The sequence below is a fragment of the Rhinolophus hipposideros genome (genome assembly GCF_964194185.1).
Source record: "Rhinolophus hipposideros genome assembly, chromosome: 17".
NCBI classification, from domain to species: Eukaryota; Metazoa; Chordata; class Mammalia; order Chiroptera; family Rhinolophidae; genus Rhinolophus; species Rhinolophus hipposideros.
Genome location: NC_138063.1, coordinates 9802502 through 9827396, shown reverse-complemented (window position 1 = coordinate 9827396; position 24895 = coordinate 9802502). Strand labels below are relative to the sequence as shown.

The following is a 24895-nucleotide window of genomic DNA, read 5'->3' as shown; positions in this document are numbered from 1 at the left end:
TATAAGCTGAATGTATCAATCTTTTATTGCTTCTAGATTTTAAATCAGGATTTTCTCACATTCAGGTTATAAAATAACTTACCTAGTGTTTTCCCACCTGTGTGATTTCAGTTTTAAAAATTTAGATCTGTGATTGAAATGGAATTTGTTCTGGCATACGAGGTGAAGTATGGATCCAATTTTTATCTTTTTTCCCAATGGCTATTCAGTTGTCCCATACCACTTACTAAAATAGCGATCTGTACCTCAGGAAATTGAGATACCACATTTATCAGGTACTGTACTAAATTTCCATGTGTGTCTTGGTCTATTTATGGACTATTAATCCTGTTTCATTGGTCTCTCTATTTATGTGCCAATATCAGTGTTTTAATTAGAGAAGTTTTGTTGCTTTAACGTTTCAGCGTCTTCCTATTCATTCTTATTTATTTTTCCATATGAATGTTAGAATCATTTTGTATTTTTTTTTTACTATTTTTTCCTCTTTTTAATTTTTCCTGTGATATTTAGGGGAAGTTTGTATTTTTTTCTTTGTTCTAGATGTTGCTTTTATGTTATAACATACTTTGACTTTACACTTCTTTTCTTAGTTAGGTTTTTATTATTTAAAAATATCTTTTGACTCCATCTATCATTTAGGCAATAATCAATGAACTCACTCTGCCTTCTCACTCCTTTCACTTTTTCAGTCGTGTTATTTCTGCTTTGGCAGAACATCCATACAACTACCACCCAGGTAAAGAAATATTACATTACCATCACCCAAACCCTGCTTTGTATCCTGTACACACAATGCAATATATAGATAATATATAGATAACGTATTATAGAATTGTACACTTGAAATGTATGTAATTTTATTAACCAATGTCACCCCAATAAATGTAATAAAAGATAAAAAATAAAATTTTTTTATGTATAATTTGAATGTTAATATAATTTGTATATTAAAGGTAATATAATAAAATGTTATTATAAAATATATAAAACCAGTATTGCAACATGCAACATTATAGTTTAGTTTTGCCATCTTTTGGACTTTGTATACATAGACTCACACAGTATGTGTTCTTTTGCATTTGACTTCTCTTGTTCAACATTGTGAAATTCATCCATTTTCTTGTCCATCGCTTTAGTTCATTCGCTGCCATTGCTGTGTAGTATTTCATTATGTGAGTATACCATATTTTATTTACATGTCCTATTGTGGTACGTGTCTCTTGGTACCCATGAACACACATTCCTGAGGTGGAATTGCTGGTCATAAGATATGTATATGCTCAACTTAATAATGCTTTCTGATTAATGAAAGCTGTAACTTTTATGTAGCCAGTTTGTTAATTTTTATTATTAATGTTAACACTTTTTTGTGTTTCATTTATTTCTACAATTCATTTAGAATTGATATTTTGAATATGGTATGAGACAGCAGTCAAGATTTGTTTTTAGGTGTATGGATATCCTGCTGACTCAGCACAATTTATTGACAACACCACTCTTTTCCTTACTACTCTGCAGCAACACTTTTTAAAAGTCAAGTGTGATACTCTTCTGGGCTTTTGTTCTGGCCTCTCCTTTGCCAAACCCATCCTTAGTTCTTTGTTGACAAGTCTTACTGTCTGATAGAACCTCCCCCGCCCCCTCCTTCAAGAGTATTTTGACTAGTCTTTGCCTTCTGCTATTTTATAAATTTGGAATCAGCTGGTCAATTTTTTGAATTAAAAAACCCACAAAACCTCCTGGGATTTTGATTGGGATCATAGTGTTCAATTTTTGCAGAGAATTGATATCTTTACAATACTGGGTCTTCCAAACCACAAATAAATATTTGCTTAGGTCTTCTTAATTTCTCTATATTATGTTTGATCTTTTTCTAGGTAGACACTTGCATGTCCTTCATTTTCAATAGGTATGTGATGCTTTTTGATATTCTTCTAAATCATACATTTAAAAATTTCCATTTTCTTTTTTCTTTCTTTCTTTCTTTCTTTCTTTCTTTCTTTCTTTCTTTCTTTCTTTCTTTCTTTCTTTCTTTCTTTCTTTCTTTCTTTCTTTTTTTTTTTTTGAAGATTTTATTGGGGAAAGGGAACAGTGTATGTTTCCAGGACTTTACTGGGGAACAGTGTGTTTTTCCTAGGAGCTATCAGCTTTAAGTCAAGTTGTTGTAATTCAGTCTAGTTGTGGAGGACACAGCCCACTGGCCCATGTGGGGATGGAACCCTGTTGTTCAGAGCTCATGCTCTAACCATCTGGCCTCCCCTCCATTTTCTGACTGTATGTTGCTAGTATATAAAAATATTTGATTTTTTATATTGACCTTGTATTTCATCAATCTTGGCAAAATCACTTTTTAATTCTTATAATGTATATATCAATTGCTTTGTGAATAACGTTTTTTGATTTTGAGTCTTGAAACTTTTAATTAACTAATGAATTAATTAATCTACTACCTTAATTGCATTTGCTAGGATCTCTGGTTGAGTTTTGAATGGCAGCAGTAATAGTGGGCATACTTGTTTTGTTTTTGATCACAAAGGGGAAACTGGCTTTTTGTCTCTCTCCATTTCTTTCTATCTGTAAACTCTAGTGAAGGACATGTAAGGTGAGCATGTTCCTTGCTCAATATGTAAAAAATGACAATTTCCCCCACATTCATGTATCAGTTCTAAAGAGTCCCGATGGAAATTCCCAGAAGACCTTTCATAGGCCTTGATAAACTGATGCAAAAATTTATCTAAAGGAGAAAATATGGAAGAATTACCAAGGAATTTTTGGGAAACAAAAATAGAGAGAGGGTTTATGCTGGATATTAAAACACATTAGTCTTAGGTCAGCTATCCTTGAAGCAGAAACAAAGACAGGGATTTTTGTTCAGGGAATTGGGGGGTTTAGGGGAGCAAAGGAGAGGGGAGTCCTTTGAGAGAAGCAGAATAGGGTAAGAGAAACATGCTAATTCATCACGTGGCCTCAGTCTCATCCTGTTCTGGAAGCTCAGGATGACTGGTTGCACTTACAAAATTAGTCCTATTTTGATGCTAGGGGGCCGTCCTGTCCTCATATACCCTATGCCAGGAGTCACCACTGAGGTGTGCCCTGGCAGGGGGTGGGGTGTTGTAGTAGCTTCCCAGGTAGGTGGGTCCCATGCAGCTGAGAGTCATTTGACTGAGAGAAGGACAGCTGTGATTATCAGCCCCAACAGCCACTGGGTGATAGGAGCACGGGCTGGCAAAGGGAGGTCGTGATGACATGAAAAATTAGGTTTGGAAAGAACAAGATTGAAAATCCGTAACCAGATGGAGACATTGTGGTGTCCAGTAATTTACAGCAGGAACATTTCCTGGTGATGGCAACATCCAAAGCATGATCACGTGCGTGGGCTTCTAGAGAGGGAAGGGAAGAGAGAGATGCCATCAGCCTGCACCCCAGACACAGAGGGGTGGTGGTGGTTGGGGCAGACAGGAAGACCGGGTGCAGAGTGCGGGCACGGGAGGGCTGGCATTGGTAGGGTGGCATAGCGAGACGTTGTGAATATCAAAAGGGGACAATGAAGGTGATTGAAGGGAGAAAGACTTGGAAGAAGCAAGAGTAGGAGAGAGACTATGAATGGGGATCTTGCTTCCTGGCCTCAAAATTTGAGTGGCTGTCCCCAGTGAAGACATTGTGGGATGCGGTGGTGTCACGGGAAATCCAAGCTTCCCTGTGAAGGCTGGGTGGTTGAGAAAACGCTTTAGGAAGAAGCAGAGGGTGTATGGAAATAGCTGAGTAATGGGACAGGGAGGGTAGGGGCATAGAGGAAGCAATTAGAGGATATAAACTGATAGGGCTATTAAAACAGACTTATTGCCAACTCAAGGGTTTCATACCATTTTTAAAAACTAACATTTTCATTTCATTGACATCCAGGGTTCACTCCATAACTAAGTGCTAATTCTTTCTAAACCTTCTTCAGTTTGCATATTTCTCAGTGACAATTAGAAAGTGAAGTTAGTTAAATACTGCTTTGAGTTTGCCTAAAGAGCTGTAATCAAACGTATGAAAAAAAAAGAAAAAAAAAAGCAAATTGTGAGTTTTGAAGTTGGTACAGACATTACCCAGCCCTTAGAAGCTGCATTACTGAGCCTCTTCCTTCGGCAGACATTCATGCAGGGGAGAAGGAAGAGCAGAGATGTCCCTCTAGGATGTGTTGCTTGGCAACAGTGAGGGATCCACACATAGTTTACTGAAGACTGTAGCTGAAAATGCTGATCCAGGCGCTGTTTCTTTTAATGAACTAGTAGAGCCAGTAGGGGTGCCCCAGGGTTGGCAGGAAAAACTGGAATTTGGAGGTGTAATTTCCTATTGAGGGTTTCTTTTTTTTATAGTGTTGTTTTCCTGAAATCAATAAGCTTGCTACATGTTTATAAATTACTGACGCTGAGCCCAAAGTCTGGTACATAGCAGACTCTCAATAAATGTTTATTGAATGAATTAAAACGAGAGATTTCATAATTATGAACAGAATACTTGAGAACAAGAGAGGTGTATATGTGTATGTATGTGTTTAGCCGCCTGCCTTAACTTTCTCACTACATTTTCTCACTGCTTTTCTAGAAAGATAGTTTTCTTTCATTTTCTTCTTTGCATTTGACATCCCCAAAATTATGCAACAGATTTTGTTGATAACTTTGAAACTTTGTTTGATAACTTACAGAGACTGGGCTTGTCAGGACAAAGCTCTGTACGTCTGTGGTAAGTGAGTATGCATTAATTTAGGGCTTCTTCATCAGACAATGAACCAGTGGTTCCCAACCTTGGATGCACTTAAGGCACCTGGGGTGATAAAAATTTTGATGCCTGAGTCCCACCCTAGAGATGCTGATTCAGTTGCCCTGTGGTGGGGCTTGGGCATAGACTTTTTTTTTTTTTTTTCAAGTTCCCCAGGAGATTTTAATGTGCCTGTAAGGTGGAGAAGCAGTGCTCTAAACAATTCTTTCCAGAAGATTCTATTTCTAACATCATTAGGGTTGCAGGCTCTCTCACGGTCCTCCCTTCCTCCACCTACCCTCCTCCCCCACTTGGGTCGTAATTCACTTTTTTTTTTTTTTTTTTTTTTTGCCATTCTAATGCTGTCTTTTAATCCTGGGTTGAGCTTCTGCTTTTAGTCTTATTTTGTTGTCTGGTTAATTAGTTCTCTTTATGCTTGGACCCCCAAACATTTCTAAGGGGTTTTGGAGAATTTAGAATTGCAGCTCTCTTCCTCTATGTCTACTGTGTATACTATTTGAGCTGTAGTTCACAACCCAATTGCTGACACCCTCAAGTGTATAACTTCATGGCCATGCATGAAAGACACAGGAAATTCAATCCTTGGTTTTGTCATAAACCTTGCATGCTAATTTTATTACGGAAATCACCATTGAGAAACCAAAGGTTGTTTCACTGGAAATACAAATGATAATGACTAGGAGGGAGAGGCAGAGACTGAGATATAAATTAAAGATCTCAATTACTCATTTTACACATGCTCCCTAGTTCCTTGCTCAGCCAACTTTGTCTCTTCAACAGCCAGGTAAGTTCTTGCTTCAGCTCCAACTTAAGACTTCTTGTGTTTTGAGAATATTTGTTGATGTGAAAGAAATACTTTTATTGTGCATTACTTCCCGTGGGGTGGTTTTCTTTAATTTGGTACCTACGTAGCCATGATACTATACCTCCTTCATCTTATTCAACAGTGAGTTAATTCATTTTATTTCTAAGTTAACCCAAAAGGAATTACTGCAAGGGAACTCGGGGGTGAAATGGAAATTTTAACAGCAGAGGTGGGATGCCTTAGCAGGGGTGGGTCCTTGATAGCCAAGACCCCCTCCCTCCATAGAGGGTAGGTTTTCAAAACATTTTATTGTGCATTAATCTCATTCTATTTTAGGATTTTCCTTAAACCTTGATTAACTAGTTACAACATAGCTGGTGATGAAGAACATAAATATGTGTTTTATTTATGTATTTTTGGCAAATATTAATTGTTTTCTTAAAATTTTATTTTCATGAGATAACAAAACAGATATGAATTCACTGTACAAGCTTGAAACAATATAGAAAATAATAAGAAAGAAAACCCTTTCACTCCCACTTAATAATCCGTGGTTAGAGATTTGTCATTGCCGTTTAGGAAAAATTCAGCCTAAAGTCAAGTTTTTAGGCAGTTAGGGATGAAGACACTCCGTTTATCCACCCACTCTCTGCCCTGGATTTTGAATTGATTGAGAAATAAAAAGTACCAGAAAAGCAGACAATCTTGGCTTTATAATTGTTAAGGCTGAACACTGCTTGGACCTGAGGCCAGTGGGGTTTCCTACGCCTCCCCCTCTCCTGGTCTGGGGTCCAGCAGCTGGACAGGCTGGACATGGGAAGAGCAAAGACTGGGCCTATCTGGGGGAGCTTCCCACAGGGAGGAGGCAGTCGTGGGCAGATGCAGGCAGGTTCTGACAGAGAACAAGAGAGAATAAAAACACATAAGGCACTAACCTTGCTCCCTGAGGAAACAAGAACAGACAATCACTTGGTGATACCAAATGGATCCGTGCCTCCTGTCCAGAGAAGGCCAAGTGCAGGGGTGAGCAGGAGGCAGCGGTGACCTTTCACTGAGAGGGTGAAAATCCCTCTGTTCTGGAGCAATGCAGGAAGAGGAAGAGAAGCTGGAAGGGTCCCTGTGGCCGAAAACAATTCAAGTAAGTGAAGTGCTCATACACGTTTGATTGTTGTTGTTGTTGTTCTAGATCTCGCTAGACTCATCATGAATTCACTTGGCACAGCAACCGCTCATTTTGGGTTTGACCTTTTCCAAGAGCTGAATAAAACTAAGGAGGGCAATATCTTTTTCTCCCCTGTGAGCATCACAACCGCCATTGGCATGCTCTTCCTGGGGGCCCGAGGAGCCACAGCTGCCCAGTTACAGGAGGTAGGTGGTCTTCCTTTGCTTGCCAGGCACGGTCTTGTCTCTGGGGGCAGCCTTCTCGCATTACCTCAAACATACGCTCCTCTTGAACTGTGGGGCAGGAAACAGAGAGAGCGTGTGAAGACACAGAGAAGTCTCAGGTCTACCAGGGACGTCCCCTTCCCTCTCCACATTCCGCCATGCCGTCTCCTCCCTGGTGCTTGGTATTCCTTTGGGTGAGGCCTGGGTCAGTGGCCTTGTCCAAAGCCATTAACCTCATAATTAAAGACAGAGTGGGAAGAACAAAACCTACAGGGAGAAGTTGCATAATCCCCACTAGGGTAAAAATGACACATCAAAGAAGAGTACATGCACAGATAAAGCAATGTGGGCTTCTCCAGACCTTTTCATGATTTTGCAAGAGAAAAATGTTACCTGTGTGCCACACAGGTAACCTGTGTCTTTAACAAACATCCACTTTCCCCTGACTGATTCTGTGTGAGGTTTTCCTCTGCTCTGATTTGACCACCACCATGATATTTTCTGTCCCTTTTAGGTGCTTTTCTCTGAGAAAGAGAGAAAAAGTCCAAGAATCACAGCTGAGGGAGACAAGGTGAGAGACTTGTCTTACAAACAGCAGCGTGGTTGCTCCGTAGATGTGGACTCACCAGGGAAATGCGAAGAAGAGGTAATACTTCATACTCATTTTTAAGCAATGAGTATCACAGCAGCAAAATATTGTTGCTACAGTCATGCAATAATAATAATCCCTTAGTGTCCAGAAGAGACCTTAAGTTTAATGGACACTAACCACTAGGATAGATACTGGTGAAGACTAACAGACTGAAAAGTCTCTATAGCAGGATTTGGAGTTAAACAGATTTGGGTTCAAATCCTGGCTTGGTCACTTAGCAGCTGTGCTACTTTGGGCAAGTTGTTCATCTTCTTTGGACCTCTGCACAGTGTGCAGTAGGGCGTCAGGAACACACTGGTGGCTCACCCTGTGGTGGTCATGGTAGATGATGTTATTACTACATTCTATTTTTATTTTAAGCTCTTGCCCCCACCTGCTAAGGTTTTACGTAAAAGAAAAAATTGGCACAGGACCCATGACTTTCTGGGGTCTCTTCCAGCTCTAGGGTTGTAGCCTTTCTCACCCACAGGACAGAGTGCACAAACATGGGAGCGGGATTAAGTCTAGGTCGGGCATTTGGTGGTCGTAGCCTAGGCCCCCATGAAATGGGGGCTCCAGTCACCCAGCAGTATGGGCTGTTCATTTCACAATCCCACATGGCCAAGTTGAATGTCTTCCTCAAGTGCGTGTGCACACAGTCAGGTTTCCTTCCAGGTTTTGGACAACAGAATTGGGTCAGATTGTTGCTCCACTGTTCACTCACTCAAGCAGCACAGTTGTCTGAGAGCACTTCCCTCCCAAGCACGGTGGTCCACACAGAATCTTTGTGTGCATTAGAAAAAAAAAAGAATGTAGTGACTAGAAAATTTCAGATTGTATGTGTGGCTCACATTCGTGGCTCGCATTTTGTTTGTATGAGACAACGCTGGTGTATAGGAAAGATCTGGGAGGTAAGGTGTGTTCATGTCCAACTTTGTTGAATATTACCAGATGTTTGCTGAAAGGATGATGCCAACATCTATTGCTTGCAACAGTGTCTACAGACCCATTTCACAGAGACAGTAGGACCTGAAATCACTCTGGGTTTATAATCCCCAGGCATCCATATTCATACATATATACATACCAACATACGTACATATGTATATTTTTTCTGTATCTGTTGGTGAATATATGATCTTTTTATCTGTTGACGGAGTGAATTACATTAATTGAATTTGTAATGTTAAGCCACTTTTGCATTTGTGGGATAATCAACTTGGTCATGATTTAAAAAATATTATACATTATTAAATTGGGTTTGGTAATATTTTGTTAGGAACTTTAAAAAAATTTAATGTTATAAACACGATCAATCTGAAATATTTTTTCTTGTCCTGTCCTTTTCTAGTTTTGGTATCAAATTACTAGACTCATGAATTGGGGAATGTTTCCTCTTTTTTAATTCCCTGGAGAATTGGTATAAATTCGGAAACACGCCTAATATTCTGGGCAGAATTGGGATGTAAAACTTCCTGAGCCTGGTGATTGATTGATTGACTGATTGATTGATAATTTCTGTATCTATGATTGTGACTACTTTAGATAACTTCATATGAGTGGAAACATACAGTATCTGTTCTTTAGTGATTGGCTTATTTTGTTGACATACATAATAGGATTTCCTTCTTTTTAAAGGCTGTGTAACATTCCATTGTAGGTATGTACCACATTTTCTTTACCCATTCATCTGTTGATGGCCACTTGGGTTGCTTCCACCTCTTGATTGTTGTGAATAATACTGCAATGAACATAGATGTGCAAATATTTCTTTGAGATTTTGTTTTGAATTTTTGGAGATGTGCTCAGAAGAGTGATTGCTGGATCACATAGTAATTCTATTTTTAAAATTTTGAGAAACTTCCAGAATGCTTTTATAACAGCTGCACCATTTTACATTCCTACCAACAATGCACAAGAGTTCTAACTTTTCTTCCTAACACTTGTTATTTCCTCTTCTTTTGATAGTGGCCATCCAAATGAGTTGTGAGGTGATATCTCATTGTAGTTTTGACATTTGCATTCTTCTTATGATTAGCGATGTTGAGCATCTTTTCAAATGCTGTTGGCCATTTGTTTATCTTCTTTGGAAAATTATCTATTTTCAAGGCCTTTGCCCATTTTTTCATTGGGTTATTTTGTTGCTGTGGTTGAGTTGCAGAGTTCCTTATATATTCTGGATATTTACCCCTTATCATATATATGATTTGCAAGTATTTTTCACTCGGTTGTCTTTATCTTTTGATGAACAGAAGGTTTTTTGTCGGAGCCTGCCGACTAGACGAACAGTCCCTGGAAGGGGGAGCGGGAATGAAAAAAGAGACACACACACATATGATGATGCTGCAGGTCTCCAGTGATGCTGGAGGTCTCCAGTGATGCTGGAGCAATGATTTAATCACCTTCACCAATATATATACCCTATGGGTACGTGCAGTTTAACAATAACATGGGTGCATTACCTCAAGCAAAATAAATTTTTAACTTTTACACAGAAACTACAGAATCATCACAAAGTTTCCTAGTCATAATTATTATAGAAAAGAGACTACTAAAATGTCATGATAGCCACCAGTTATCTGTGTCTGGGAAACTGGCCAGTTCCATCTCATTCCTTAGCAACTTGTAAACATTCTCAAGGTTTTTTACCTTAGAAGCTGAGACAAGTTAACTATATATTAGCCAGCTCACAAGGTTTCTGAGAAACAAGAAATCATGGCTCCCCACAGTTTTTAGGTTGATGTAGTCCCATCTGTCTATTTTTGCTTTTGTTTCTTATGCTTTTCACGTCATACTCAAGAAATCATTACCAAATCCAATGTCCTAAAATTTTCTCTTATGTTTGTCTTCTTTTAGTAGTTTTATAGTTTTACATCTAATGTTTAGGTCTTTTACCTATGTTGAATTATTTTTTTGTATATAAGTAAGTATAAGGTAAGTGTCCAACTTTATTTTTTTGCCTGTGCATATTCAGTTTTCCCAGCGGAAACATTATTTGACCAAAGATTTATTTCTGGGCTCTCTATTGTTTCCATTGGTTCACATATCTTATGCCAGTACCACAACATTTTGCTTACTGTAGTATGGTTTTGAAATCAGGAAGTATGATGCCTCCAACTTTGTTCTTCTTTTTCCAGATTGCTTTGGTTATTCAGGGTCTATATGAATTTTAGATTTTTTTTCTATTTTTGCAAAAAATGCCATTGGGACTTTGATAGGGATTGCATTGAATCTATTCATCATTTTTGGTAGTATAAATATTTTAACATTGATATATTTTCCAATCCATGAGCATGGGATGTCTTTCCATTTATTTGTATCTTCTTTGATTTTTTTTAGCCTTTTTTTTTTGTAGTTTTCAGTGTACAAGTCTTTCACCTCTTTAGTTAAGTTTACAGCAAATTATTTTATCCTTTTTGACACTATAGTAAATAGGATTATTTTCTCAGTTACTTTTTGGATTGGTCATTTTTAGTGTATAGACATGCAACTGATTTTTGTATATAGGTTTTGCATTCTGCAACTTTTCTGAGCTAATTTATTAGTTGTAACATTAAATTTCTTTTTGTGTGTGTGTGTGTGTGTGTAACCTTTAAGGTTTTCTACATTTGAGATCACGTCATCTGTGAACAGGCATAATTTTACTTCTTTCTCATTTTCATTCCTCTTGTTTCATTTTCTTTTCTACGTGCTCTGGCTATGACTTCCAGTACTATGTTGAATATATAGAATACACTGGCGAGAGTGGACATCTTTGCTTGATTTTAGAGGAAACGCTTTCATTTCACCATTGGGTGTGATGTTAGCTATGGGCTTTTACTATAGGGCCTTTATTATGCTCCGGCTTGTTCCCTCTATTCCTAGTTTGTTGGGTGTTTTTTTTATCATGAAAAGTTATTGAATTTTGTCAAATGCTTTTTCTACATCAATTGAGATAATCATGTGGTTTTTTTTCCTCACTGTTAATGTGTTGTATTACATTGATTGAATTTTATATGTTGAACCATCCTCACATTCCAGATACAAATCCTATTTGGTTATGATGTATAATTCTTTTAATATACTGTTGAATTTGGTTTGCTAGTATTTTGTTGAGGGTTTTTGAGTAAATATTCATCAGGAATATTTGTTCATATTTTCTTTTCTAATGTCTTTGTCTGGTTTCTGTATCTGGATAATGTTGGCCACATAGAATGAGTTTGAAAAGGTTCCCTCCTCTTTAAGCCTTTAGGAGACTTTGAGCAGGAGTGATATTAATTCTTCTTTAAATGTTTGGTAGAATTCTCCAGTGAACCTAACTGATTCTGGGCTTTTCTTTGTTAGAAGTTTTTGATTACTGATTGAATCTTCTTATTAGTTATATCTGTTCAGATTTTTTATTCATCATTCAGTCTTGGTAGGTTGTATGTTTCTAGAAATTTATCCATTTCTTTTAGGTTTTAGTTTTTGGAGTCTTCTATATGTTTTCTTAGTTACTCTAGTTAAGGGTTTCTCACTTTTGTTGACTTTCTTAAAAAAGACCAACTCTTGCTTTTGTTAACTTTATTCTATTGTTTTTCTACTCTCTATTTTTTTTTATTTCTGCTCTAATCTGTATTATTTTCTTCCTTCTAACTTTTGGTTTAGGTTGTTCTTTTACTAGTCCCTTGGGATGTAAAGTTAGGTTGTTTTATTTGTTGCTTTGGTTGGGTCATGTTTCCCTGTTCTTTGTATGCTTGTTATCTTCTGTTGGGACTTTGGCATTTGGAAAGTCAGCCACCTCTCGCAGTCTTTGTGGTTTGGTTTAATACAGGCACAGCTTTTTAAAATCAGGCTGACTAGAGATTCTGGAGACTTCTTAAGCCTTTTTGGGGGGATGCTTTCTCTCTGAGCATGTGTGGGTAATCTCCTAGATGAAGAGGTTTACTGATTTCTACTCAGGAGCTCTCCCTGGTATCTGTCTCTGGTACATGTTGGTTCCCTTTGTTCTCAGTGGCCAACCTGGTGCCCTGTTCCTATCAGCATTTATATTCAGGCAAGACAGAAACCAGACACTCATGCAGCTTCCGGAAAAGTCAGAATGTTAGATGTACATTCCACTCTTCTCTTTCTCTTCTTCCCAGGGAGAAGTTGGGAGTTTTCTCCCAATCACACCGTGTGTGTGTGTGTGTGTGTGTGTGTGTGTGTGTGTGTGTGTGTGTGTGATGGGCAGGGAGGAACTCTGCTGAGTGAGTGTCATGAATTTTGCTACCAGGTTTCAATGCAGTTGGTTTCATAATCACTGAGGTCCAAGAACCTCTTAAGTAATTTCTGAATTTCTTACAAAGCTATTTGGTTCTTGTATTGTTGTTAAATCAGTGTCTCTAGTGGTGAAAGATGGATATGGAGCTTCTTATTCTGCCATCTTGCTGACATCACTCCTGGGAAGTTTTTAAGAAAAATTTACACATGGTAGATGCTGTCCGGTTATATCTACCTTCGTCTGTTCTTGAATGAATGGTTAACTGCATGTTGAATTCTAGGTTGATATTTTCTCTCAACAGTTTGAAGGTACCATTCTACTCTCTGTGCCCAGTGTCTCTGTTAAGAAGTTGGTTTATTTGGCATCATTTAGTAAGTGATCTCTCCCTGGCTGCTTTTAAGTTTTGGTGTTTGTTTTTGTTGATCCTGAATTTTTACTACAATCTGTCCAGATGTGGATTTCTTTCATTTACCAAGACAAGTTTACTGTGCTTTCTCAATATGAAAATTCATACTTTTTAATCAACTCTGGAAAATTCTTAGCCACTTAATATTTTGAATAATGTGTGTTCTCCATTCTCTTCTTGCCTTTTGGAAGGATGCTAGAATTCTTATTCTATTTCCATCTGTCATACATATTTTTTATCATTTTTTTTACTTTATGCTGCATTCTATGAAAATTATTCAGCTCTGTCTAGTTTACTAATTTAGCAGTACCGGATTGGCTGTTTAACCCATCTATTGAGATTTTAAATTTCATTGCTTATTGAATATATGGAAATTCTGGTTGATTTCCAGGTTGGTTTTATAACCAATTTTATAAAAATTGGCTGGTTTTATAAAACCAGCCTGGAAATTGATGACAGTCTCTTGTTTTTTAACTATCTTTTCTGGTTAAACATTTTCAATGTACTACTTTTTAAATGTGATATCTGATAATGTCAACATTTAAAGTTCTTGAGGGTCTAACATGACTGTTTGCTATTTTTCTTCTGATTCTTGATATATGACTTATTTTTTTCATGATTTGTAATTTTGGAATATGAGCTAATATTTTGTTGGTAATTTATGGGAGTCCAGTGAAATCTGGGTCGTAGTTACCTTTCTAATACAGATAATGTTTTTCTGAAATAAGATCTGGGGATGTTATCAATCCAGGGTCACTTTAAGTTAATTTCTTAGTATGGAGTTTCCCAGGTTTCAGAAGTAATATGCATTCAAACACCAAGCCTGTTTAATAGCCTTCTTTTCCCTTTCCCCATTTTCAGGTCAACTTACTCACAACTGGCCCACTGGAGAAATACTCCTACTACATTTTTCTCTTTATATCAATCCATTATGCCCTAAAGCTTCAATACCTTAACCTGCCCACATCACATATCAGTCAGCCTGACTATCCATAGAATGATCACTAGCCATTAAAAAGCTCCTAATAGCAAGGAGAAAGCCAAAGGTCAAATTCAGCCTCAGATATTTTGTTAGAGCAGCACACTTTTACATTTTCAACTTCAATGTCTCCAAATGTTTAATAATTATTTACAAATATTAATGGGGTGTCTGTAATGTGCCACTACTCTGGGCATTGAATAACCAGTAGTAAAATAAAAAGATGAAACAAAAATCCTATGGGCTCTACATTCCAGAGGAAGAAGGCTTTTCTTTTCTCAGTGCGATCAGGAATAAGCTTTTCAGCTCAAAATGAACATGCCTGTCCCTTGCATGTCCCTTGCATTCCCTTGTGAATGGAAGTAGCCAGATATCACTCAACAGGCAGTAGGACCACGTTCCTCTCTGTTTCAGGGAAGTGTTCTGGGTCAGCTGGCTCTGCTCACTCCTCAGCCCTCAGTCAGAAAACTGATGGATTCTACAAAAAATGTCTAGAAAAGTTTTGTTTTGTTTTTTTCCCCACCTAGAGACAAGGCTAAATCTCACTTCAGCTCCATGTATAGTTCTGACAAATGGCTACTTATCCAATCATTAGTCAATTTTATGATCCACTCTCTGGAACACAAATTGTCAAACTGCAGAGGGTGGATAAGAGCCATCTGAGGAATCCCCTGCTTTCTTCAGGTGCTTAGTCTTGTGGGAAGTTAAAGGTAGGCATATGAAGAACTTAGTGGGCGATATTTGAGATTAAAAAAGCAACCCGAGTCAGAAAAGTCAGATGTGTGGTGTCGGGCTGAGGAACAGGCTTGTTTGTGTAACTGAGATTGGTTATGACTTACGTTATCATATGATTTGTGTAAAAGCCGCCTGACCGTCAGGGGCCACACCAAACTCATGGGCCATCCTCAAGGTCGTGGAACTGAGGGAAAGACCCTGTAACCACATCTTCTTGGGGGATGTGGTTAGGCTTACTTTTGCCGAGATAACTCACTGAGTTTTTGTTTTGGTTTTTAAGATTGAAGAGAAGGCAGAAGAGATACACCACCAATTCCAAACGTTTTTGAGTGAAATAAGGAAACCCACTAATAATTATGAACTGAAAATAGCCAACAGGCTATTTGGAGAAAAGACATACCTTTTCCTTCAAGTAAGTTTTTGTGTGTCCATCGCCTCTGTGAGTGGGATTCATGCACGGCCAAATGGTCCTGTTAGGACTGTAGAACCTGGAGTCATGCTGCTTAGGATGACTGCCTGGCTTGGCCCAAATCACTCGGTGTTCTCCCCCTTCCCGCCTGCTCTGCTTGGTTTTCAGACATCCAGGCCCTTTGAGCACTTCTTTCTAATCTTGGCAGTTTAAATCTGATTTTTTTTTTGCCTTAACCTTATTGCTCCTGTATAAAAATGTACATGGAAGTACTCAAAGTGATTTGCCCAGATCCCCAGAATCCCTGCTCACAAAACGAGTCATCTTGACGCACAGCAGAACTCATTTAGAGATGCTGGGAATGGATAAATTGAATTTTCAACCTCTTTCTATTCCTTCCCTGTTTCTCCTAAAGAAATACTTAGATTATGTTGAAAAATATTACCATGCTTCTCTGGAACCTGTTGATTTTGTAAACGCAGCAGATGAAAGTCGAAAGAAGATTAATTCCTGGGTTGAAAGCCAAACACATGGTAGAGTATGGATGGTCCTTCATCCTAAAATCGCTTCTTGAGTACCCGCTGTGAGTGAACCCTGTGCTTGTCACTGTAGGGGGTGCCCGGGTGGGCTCGCTTTGGGAGGGGACTCGAGATGGGTGTTTCAGGCTTGGAAAGGCAGGGATGTGCATGAGGTGTGGGAGAAGCCAATGGTGGGCTGATCTCACCAAATGTGGGGAGAGCCACGGAGAGCCAGGGAGGGGACCACAGGAAGCCAGAGTCATGGAAACAGTAGAGTTATTTACACATCACTGCGAATCACAGCAACTTTGGGGCTCCTGAAACTGAGCTCCTGTCTCTCTTGGGTTCACATGCTTTCCTTTGTATCAGAATCTTTCTTTCTGAGTCTGGGTTCCTAAGCGAAAATGTCATAGAGGGTTCCCCTTTCTCTTTATCAAGTAAGAAACACTCAGCTCTGCAATCCAGACCTGCCTTTGCTACTTACAGTTGGAGCTGCCTGGGCCTCATCTCCATCTGAGAATCATGTGGGGATGATAACACCGTTCAGCCCCATCCACAGCAGAGAACTTGGCAGAGCCCTCACTTCATCCTCCCCTCCTCATTCCCCAGTATGAGCCAAACACACGAGGAACACCAGAGAGCGATGAAAATATGCAAATATGCTTGAGGGAGGGTGATAGCTGAGACTTTAGTGTTAGAGTTTCACATTACATATTTTATTTCAGTTATCAGGGAGACAGCTGTTATTTCAGAATACATTTTCTTTTCATCATAGTTAGCCCAAATGAAATGAAAAGAAAAAAAAGCAGGAAAAAAGAGGGTCTATCGGAGAGTTAGTTAAATCAGTATTCTTCAGGATTTACTGTGAGATGGGTTGAACCCAGAGACAAAAACATCACCTCCTTTTCCAACAAAATAGGAATTCTCTAAATCTCAGGTGATAACTATATCGAATGGGTAAAAATAATAACAGCTAACATTTACTGAGTGCTTGTTGTGAGCCAGTCACTGTTCTAAGTGCCTCACACGTATTAAATCATGTACTCCTTTCAACAACCCTATGAGGCAGGTCTTATTCCTGTTTTACAGATGTGGAAACTGAAACACGGAGAGTTTGAATAACTTGCCCAAGTTATTCCTCAGCTGATAAGAGGCAAAACTGGATGCTAACAGAGGCAATCTGCTCCCAGAGCCTGTGTTCTTTAACCATCACCTCAATGTAGCCAATAGGTGGTGGGCAAAGTGAAAGCATCCCTATGGATTCTGTCAGTGAATGCTTTGTGGGCCAGGCAGGCCTGCAGGTGCTGACCTGGCTGAGGTTTTAAAGGTCGGTCAGGTCTACCTGCATCATATCTGCCATGCATATCACTTACAATTTTGAAGATGGGCCAATTTGTTGCTTGTTTGCAGAAACAATCAAGGACCTGTTTCCAGATGTGTCTCTAAGCAGCTCCACCAAGCTGGTGCTGGTGAACACCATGTATTTTAAAGGGCAATGGGACAGCGAGTTTAAGAAAGAAAATACCAAGGAAGAGGAATTTTGGCTGAATAAGGTATGGTCCTTTATGTATGTGATGTAAGGAGTGTAAAATCTAAAGTCATATTTTAGCAAATGTACAGGACAAACAGCAAATGCTAATTCATAGGCTCTGATCTTTAGCATGATTTTCGGTTGAGCGAATTATTTTAATAAGCTTACCTGGTTATCTTATGCCTCTTTTGACACTGGGTGCTCTGTTAATTTGTTGCAGAGTACAAGAAAATCTGTGCAGATGATGACACAGCACCATTCCTTTAGCTTCACTTTCCTGAAGGACCTGCAGGCCAAAATTCTGGGGATTCCATATAAAAACAATGACCTAAGCATGTTCGTGCTGCTGCCCGAGGATATCGAGGGTCTGGAGAAGGTAAAACCTTGCATCTCTCCATTCTTGCTTTCATTCTGGAGGCTTTGTGTCCCAGAGCTTGTTCTGGGTGAGCCTGGAAACAGGACTTCTGATTGGGAGCTGGTGTCTAGCACTGCCACGTGGGAACAATTTCTCACTCTGGGCAGGACATCTAAAGAGGAAGATTAAACGGTATCAGGTTGATTGAGAACAACTGATACGAAATATTTGGGAATGAGCTAAAATGAACCTCATAGGAGATTTCTAAAGATCTCCCACCATTCTGAAAAATGGTTGATATCTATAGACATTTTTTCCCAGAAAAAAATCACATATGCACATATCCACCAAGTTCTGTGACTACCATGTTTCCCCGAAAATAAGACCTAGCCGAATAATCAGCTCTAATGCGTCTTTCGGAGCAAAAATTAATATAAGACCCAGTCTTATTTTACTATACTATAAGACCAGGTATATAATATAATATAATATAATATAATATAATATAATATAATATAATATAAATACCAGTCTTATATTAATTTTTGCTCCAAAAGATGGATTAGAGCTGATTGTCTGGCTAGGTCTTATTTTCGGGGAAACAGGGTACTTAGGAGGCTCGTGGACCTTCGGAATTTCTTTCTTACACCTTCAGTTGTTAAAAAAAGTTTTAGGTTTACAGCAAAATTGAGAGGAAGGTACAGAGGTTTCCCGTACACCGTCTGCCCCCACACGTGCATAACCTCTCACATAATCAACATCACTTATCAGAAAAAAAGGTTTTTTTCTTTGTTGTTGTTTTTTGTTTTTACCACGGATGAACCTAAATTGACACACAGTAATCACCCAAAGTCCATAGGATCCTGAATCTTGAACCCCTTGATTTCACTTGGGTATTAAAGAAAATTGATGAGGCTAGTATCCTGTGCTTTTGAAATCAGAAAGGCTTTGTTTCAAATCCCCATTTCTTATTGTAATGATTAAAGACCATTCTCTCTCTCTCTCTCTCTCATCTATCCATATCATCTATATCTATATCCATATCATCTATATCTAAACACACACTGAACAGCATTATGTATTATAATAATATGTGACAGGTGGTATATCATTATTATTATGTGGATGCTGTTCTGTTGCTGTGAAAGTGTTAATAGTATCATACATTGGAGAGTATTTTGGGACAGCAAAATGGCAGGTGTATGAAAGCTTTAAGAGCATTCCTACTCCGACTCAAAGACCCCAGTTGTGGGAATTACCATGGGGAAATAATTCAGTAGAAAAAAAAAGTTGCCTTTCTAAGTTAAATCAGTAATTTTCGCATTAAATACACTAGGATATTGAGTTTGAAATTCATCATAATTATTATTTTTGTACTTACAGCATCTCTCAGCATCTATCATAATGTCTGATACATATTAAATATTTGTGAAGTGAGTGAATGGATGAATGTTGGATAAAATTTATCAATTTGATGAAAATATTGTCTATCAGTGTGAAGATATTTAGGAGAGATATGCTGTAGTGTAAAATGTTTACACTATAACACGTAAAATGGACATTTACTGTGATTGCAACTATGTAATATATATTTATATATTGTGTAGTATAATAACTACTATGATATTGTGCAATACATCATATTAATTATAATAATATGCTTTTTATATATAATTTATATAAACATAAAATTTTTATTATACACAAAATTATACATAACATATATGCATACAAAGACTATAGCGGAATAGTAAAATATGAAATAATATGTATTAGATTGATAGAATAAGAAATGACATTTCTCATGTTTAAAAACTCATTTAATGCGATTGAGTTTTCACATGCTCACAGATAATTTAAATAGAGAACTATTAGACAACTGCCTGCTATATAAACATGACAGGGTAGTGAAATGAAATTTCTACTTTTATTTGTTACTAAAATGAATGGTGTCTGACTGATACAGATGGGTGTTACATTGCTTCAAACTTTTATTGATAATCATGGCATTCGTTCTTTCCTCCCTTTTTTCTTCGTAATAGATTATAGATAAAATAACTCCTGAGAAACTCGTGGAGTGGACTAACCCAGGGCACATGGAGCAAAGGACTGTGAGTTTGCGCTTGCCCCGCTTGGAAGTGGAAGATAGTTACGATCTGGAGGCCGCGCTGGCAGCCCTGGGGCTGGCGGACGCCTTCAGTGAGTCCAAGGCCGACTACTCAGGAATGTGCTCACGTTCCGGGATGCACGCCCAGAAGTTCCTGCACAGGTCCTTCGTGGCGGTCACCGAGGAAGGCACCGAGGCTGCAGCTGCCACCGGCGTGGGCTTTGCCCTCATGTCAGGGGCAGGTTACGAAACTTTTCACTGCAATCATCCTTTCCTGTTCTTCATCAGGCACAACGAATCCAGCAACATCCTGTTCTTTGGCAGATTTTCTTCTCCGTAGGCCAGTCATTGCTTTGGCAGAAAGCCAGTGGTGGAGTATTCATATGACTATGGAAAGAGCCCATTCTTTATAAAAATTTGCTTTTTTTGCTTGCATTCCAGCCTTACCATCAAAATTGATGATTTAATGACTGTAATGAGTGTGTGTGTTTATATTTTTCCGGAAAAGTGAAATGTCCTTTTGTTTGTGCCAGGTATGAAGTGAGTTACATCAAGGTTTATTAGTCACCTGTTGGATTTCTTCTGAAAGTAAATCAATGTCTTGTGGTTTTGTGCCCTAATAGAGAGAAATAGTCTCATTAGTAATGACTATGGACTAGTGATTTTGGGAGTCCCTCCAGTTGTGATATTTTGACAGATTATAATGCACAAGTAAAATTAGACAATAATTTACTCAATTCGTGTGTCACTTTTTTCTTTCTCAGCAGTGTGGCAAACTACACATAAGAAAGAGAATTTAGAAACACATTAGAAAAACATCAATTAAAACTCAAAAGCCAGAATAAAATGAAACAATATACCAGGCAGAGATGATGCCATATTTTCACCCTCTCTTCTAACAGTGTATATTATCCATCGTCAGTTGCATAACCATTTGGATGTTGTGAAACAAATGTGATTATAAAATAGGATGAACTCATTTTAAGACTAGAACTTGATGAGTTTTGACAAATGTATACACCTGTGAAAACACTACCACAGTCAAGACCCAGAATATTTTTATCATCCCCCCTAAGTTCCCTTATTCTGTTTCCCAGTCAACCACCCCACACAACCCCAGCCCAGGCAACTGTTGATCTGCCTTCAATCACTACAGGGTAGATTGGTCATTTCTAGAGTTTTGTTCAAGTGGATTCATATAGTATGTTTTCCTTTTCGTCTGGCTTCTTTTGCTGAGCGCTGAGATCATTAGTGTTGTAGGAATGTCAGTATTTCCTTATTTCCTATTGATAAGCAGTATTCCATTATATGGATAAACTCCGTTTTGTTTATCCAGTTACCCATTGATGGGCATTCGTGTTGCTTCCAGTCTTTGGCTACTATGCATAATGCTGCTGTCTGCAAGTCTTTGTGTGGACATATGTTTTCATTTCTCTTGGGTGGACAACCAGGAGCAAAATTGCTGGGTCATATGGTAAGTTCAGGATGTGTTTAAATTTATAAAAAAACTGACAAAATGTTCCCCAAAGTGATTGTACCACTTCCCATTCCTGTGAACAACTGTATGAGAATCCCAGTGGTTGGTGTGGCCAGTTTCATGGTGGTTTTAATTCATGCATTTCTCTTATAACTGAGGATAATAAGGATCTTGTCATATGTATATTGGTCATATGTATACCTTCTTTTGTGAAGTGTCTGTCCAAACTTTTTGCCCATTTTAATTAAATTGTTTTTTTTACCACTGACTTATACTTGTTTTTAATATATTCTGAATAAACGTTGTATGTCATATATATGGATTGCATTTTCTTAATGGTGTCATTGAAGAGCAGTTTTAAATTTTAATGGAATCCAACTCATTAACTTTTTTCTTTTATGATTTCTGTTTTTTCTGTCTTATTCAAGAAGTCTTTGCATATCTCAAGTTTGCTAAGACGTCCTTCTTTGTTTTCTTCTAGAAGTTTTACGGTATCAGTTTTTACATTTAGGTCTATGATTGATTTTCAATTAATTTTTGTGAAGTAAAGGTTGGGGCTCATTGCTTTTCATGTGGACATTCAATTGTCCCAGCTTCATGTGTTGAAAGGACTATCCTTACCCCAGTGAATTAATTACCCCGGAAACTTTGTGACCTGTGCATGTGTGGGTCTGTGTCTGGGTCCTCTGTTCCTCCACTGATCTATATGTCTATCGTACGTCAATATCTCGCCATCCCACATAATAATCTTTCCTGAGGTTTGACTTGTTTAATAATATAACCACTCAGGCTTTCATATGACAAGTATTGGTGATGGTATATCTTTTTCCATCCATTCATTTTAACCTAGATATGTCCTTAGACTTAAAAAGAGTTTTTAAAAATACACATCATATGGTAGGATGTCGTGGTCATCCCAGGGAGGTAGAATGGATCCCCCACTCCTCTGTCCCACAAAACTGGCTGGCCATGAAGACTGATGATACCATACATACACCAAGCAGGTAGGAAGTGATTTACTACTTATGGAATGAGGCCTTCTGGGAAGAACCTGGCAGGGTCCTTGGCTTCAGAGAGCCAGGAGGGCTTTTATTGTGGTGAGGAGTTGGGCTTGGGTAGGAGTTCCTGTGCCTGATCAAGGCTTGCTTGCTTGGTTTACATTTCCTGCAGGTGCCACGGGAGAGGGCTCAAGGGGTTTCTTACCAGCCAGCCTAGCCTTGGCTCTCTTGAACACCCAAGGGACCCCTGTGGAGATGACTGGGTGTAAACTCCCCCTGTGTCTGCACCTCCCAGGGTTCTTTACCTTTGTGCTGTCTGTACTTGACCTTCAGCACTTGTCCCTAGCCCTGTCTTCCTCCCACGTTCTGCCCCAGGCACGGTCAGTGCATGCCTGCTGTCTCTTCTCAGAGGCACTTGTTTTTCCTTAGATTTTAGGCTGGGTGGTTGCCTTGCAACTGTGGCTTTCCGAGGGGCCAAGAGTTTGTGTATTATTCAGAGTTTTCTGTTAGCGTGGAGCAGCACTCTTTCCAGCTTTCTCCACTACAGCAGAAGCTGGAAGGTTGTGTCATTCCTGGGGGACCCACCTCCTCTGGGCTCCCAAGCCAAATAGGGCCCAGGAAGCTTCCTGCTGCTGACTTGGGGTGCCCAAGACCCATGCCCATTCTTTCCAGAGGTGTGCTCTGACAGACTCTTTCCTGTGAGAAATGTATTTTTGCTGAGACTCTCGGAAATCTGCTGCTGCCGAGCCTCTTGTCACTCCCTTGCTTCTCTCTCCACTTCCCTGGGGGCCTCCTGCTTAACCTCAGCTGCTCTTACCTCTGGCAGCCTAAAGCACTGGCTCACTAAGCTTACACCGACTAATCCCCTGGGTTTTGAAAATATTTCCTTCTGATCCTGTATTTGTTATGCCTTGTGCATTTCCAAGCAGGTTTTCTCTCATTGCCGCACCCCAAATCTTTCACTGTAAAAGGTGTGGGCAGAATAACCAGTTCAGAAATGGACATATGTATATACAAGCTTCCTTTCCATGCCCCTCCCTGGGTGTCAGCAGAAGGTCCCATGACCTCTGAGCACTTGTCTAACTGCTGTATTTGTGCAGATGTGCATTTGGAGGGTGAGGTGGGATGGAAAGGATGACCTCCCCAGGACCACCATTGTGCAATGCAGGACACGCTCTGAAGAGCAAGAGACCTGGGATATCATGATAGGCTTTATCAGTCCTGGGAGCTCACCTTGACACCGGCTTTGAGGTCACTGATATGCACCTCTGGAATAAACCTGACTGCAAGGAGGTAAACGTGCAGACAACACTCCATTTGTCATGTGCAATTTATCTAAAGGTGAACTGCACTTTGGTCTGATCACTTTCTAACTTAGAGTGTACTCAAAAAATGCAAGTTTTTGTTTTCCTTAAAATTATTGTTGGAAAACAATATAGGTAAAGATGTCCTTCTTAGGAAGGTAGCAAGTGCATTATTAGTCTTAAATGAAATGTGAATCGTCTTAGGCAGTATTTTAGATGATGAGTATTTCTTTTTATTGAGCATCACAAATTTAGATCTTCATATGATATCTTACACCTGAGCTCTAGACTCACATATTCAAGTGCTTACTAGACAACTCCATTTGGACTTCTCATAAGGAATGAAAATTCAGAAGTGCAAGCCTAAATCCAGGATCTTCTCTTCTCTCCGAAATGAAATCTTCCTCCATCCAACCAGTCGGCTAGGCCAAAAATTTAGGCATCATTCTTGGCTTCTAGATCTCATTTCTGCCATATCTAATGGGTTGATGGAATTCTGTGAATTCCACTTCCTAAATAATTGTCACATGTATCTGTTTCTCTCAATCTCCTCTCCTGACATTCTAGTGGTTTACTAATTAATTTCACTGTACCCACACTGTGGTCTCCTCTCATTCACTTACGTCATAATACCCAGAGATATATACTAAGATGCAGATACGATGAGCTCATTCTCCTCTTTGGAAAACAAACACACAAAACCTGAAATGGCTTTCCGTTTATTTTAGGATAAAATAGAAATTTCTTAATGTGGGCTACAAAGCCTTTCCTATTCTTGTACCGACCTCTCTCTCCAGCTGTGTCATGCCTTACTCCTATTTTGAATTTTTCTTTTTCTATGATAATACATGTCTAAATTATCTTTCCTATGTGTGGTGGGCCACTTGCACTTTGTTTAAAAGAAAAGCAACAAATAATGTAAGTCACTGTTTTATTGATAATGCATTTCATAAAATCAAAACATTTAGACATGTAAGAGTCCAAGGTATCACCAAAATTCAAATAAATGTAGGTGTCTAGGTTAATACGTTTGAATAGTAGACATGCTTTTTGAAATAGCAGATATAGTATTTCAAATTTAGGAGAAGAGGGAGTACGTTCACATGTGTGTATAGAAAGAGAGAGACAGACATGCTATTTCAACCTTTGCATTCTCAGTGATGACTTTGAGACTGGAAAGGAAAACGAATGAAGAAGAACCTGTTATTTCTAGCAATCAATGTACTGAAATAACTCTATGACCGTCCTTCTAAAGTGGTGGCAGGCTAA

At 38.8% G+C, this 24895-nt stretch overlaps 1 protein-coding gene across 1 annotated transcript in view; it reads left to right on the top strand.

Moving 5' to 3' along the window:
* The window catches only part of LOC308509745 (uncharacterized protein), a gene marked incomplete at its 3' end in the record, with an annotated part of 46251 nt that extends 26064 nt beyond the window's left edge, over positions 1 to 20187 (top strand). Inside the window, exons 12-18 of the mRNA XM_081078223.1 lie at positions 6756 to 6865; positions 7470 to 7601; positions 15208 to 15339; positions 15752 to 15869; positions 17265 to 17407; positions 17606 to 17761; positions 19783 to 20187. Of these exons, the coding sequence (XP_080934349.1) occupies positions 6756 to 6865; positions 7470 to 7601; positions 15208 to 15339; positions 15752 to 15869; positions 17265 to 17407; positions 17606 to 17761; positions 19783 to 20187 (1196 nt within the window). The remainder of the gene's footprint in view (positions 1 to 6755; positions 6866 to 7469; positions 7602 to 15207; positions 15340 to 15751; positions 15870 to 17264; positions 17408 to 17605; positions 17762 to 19782) is intronic.
* Positions 20188 to 24895: the final 4708 nt, after the last annotated feature.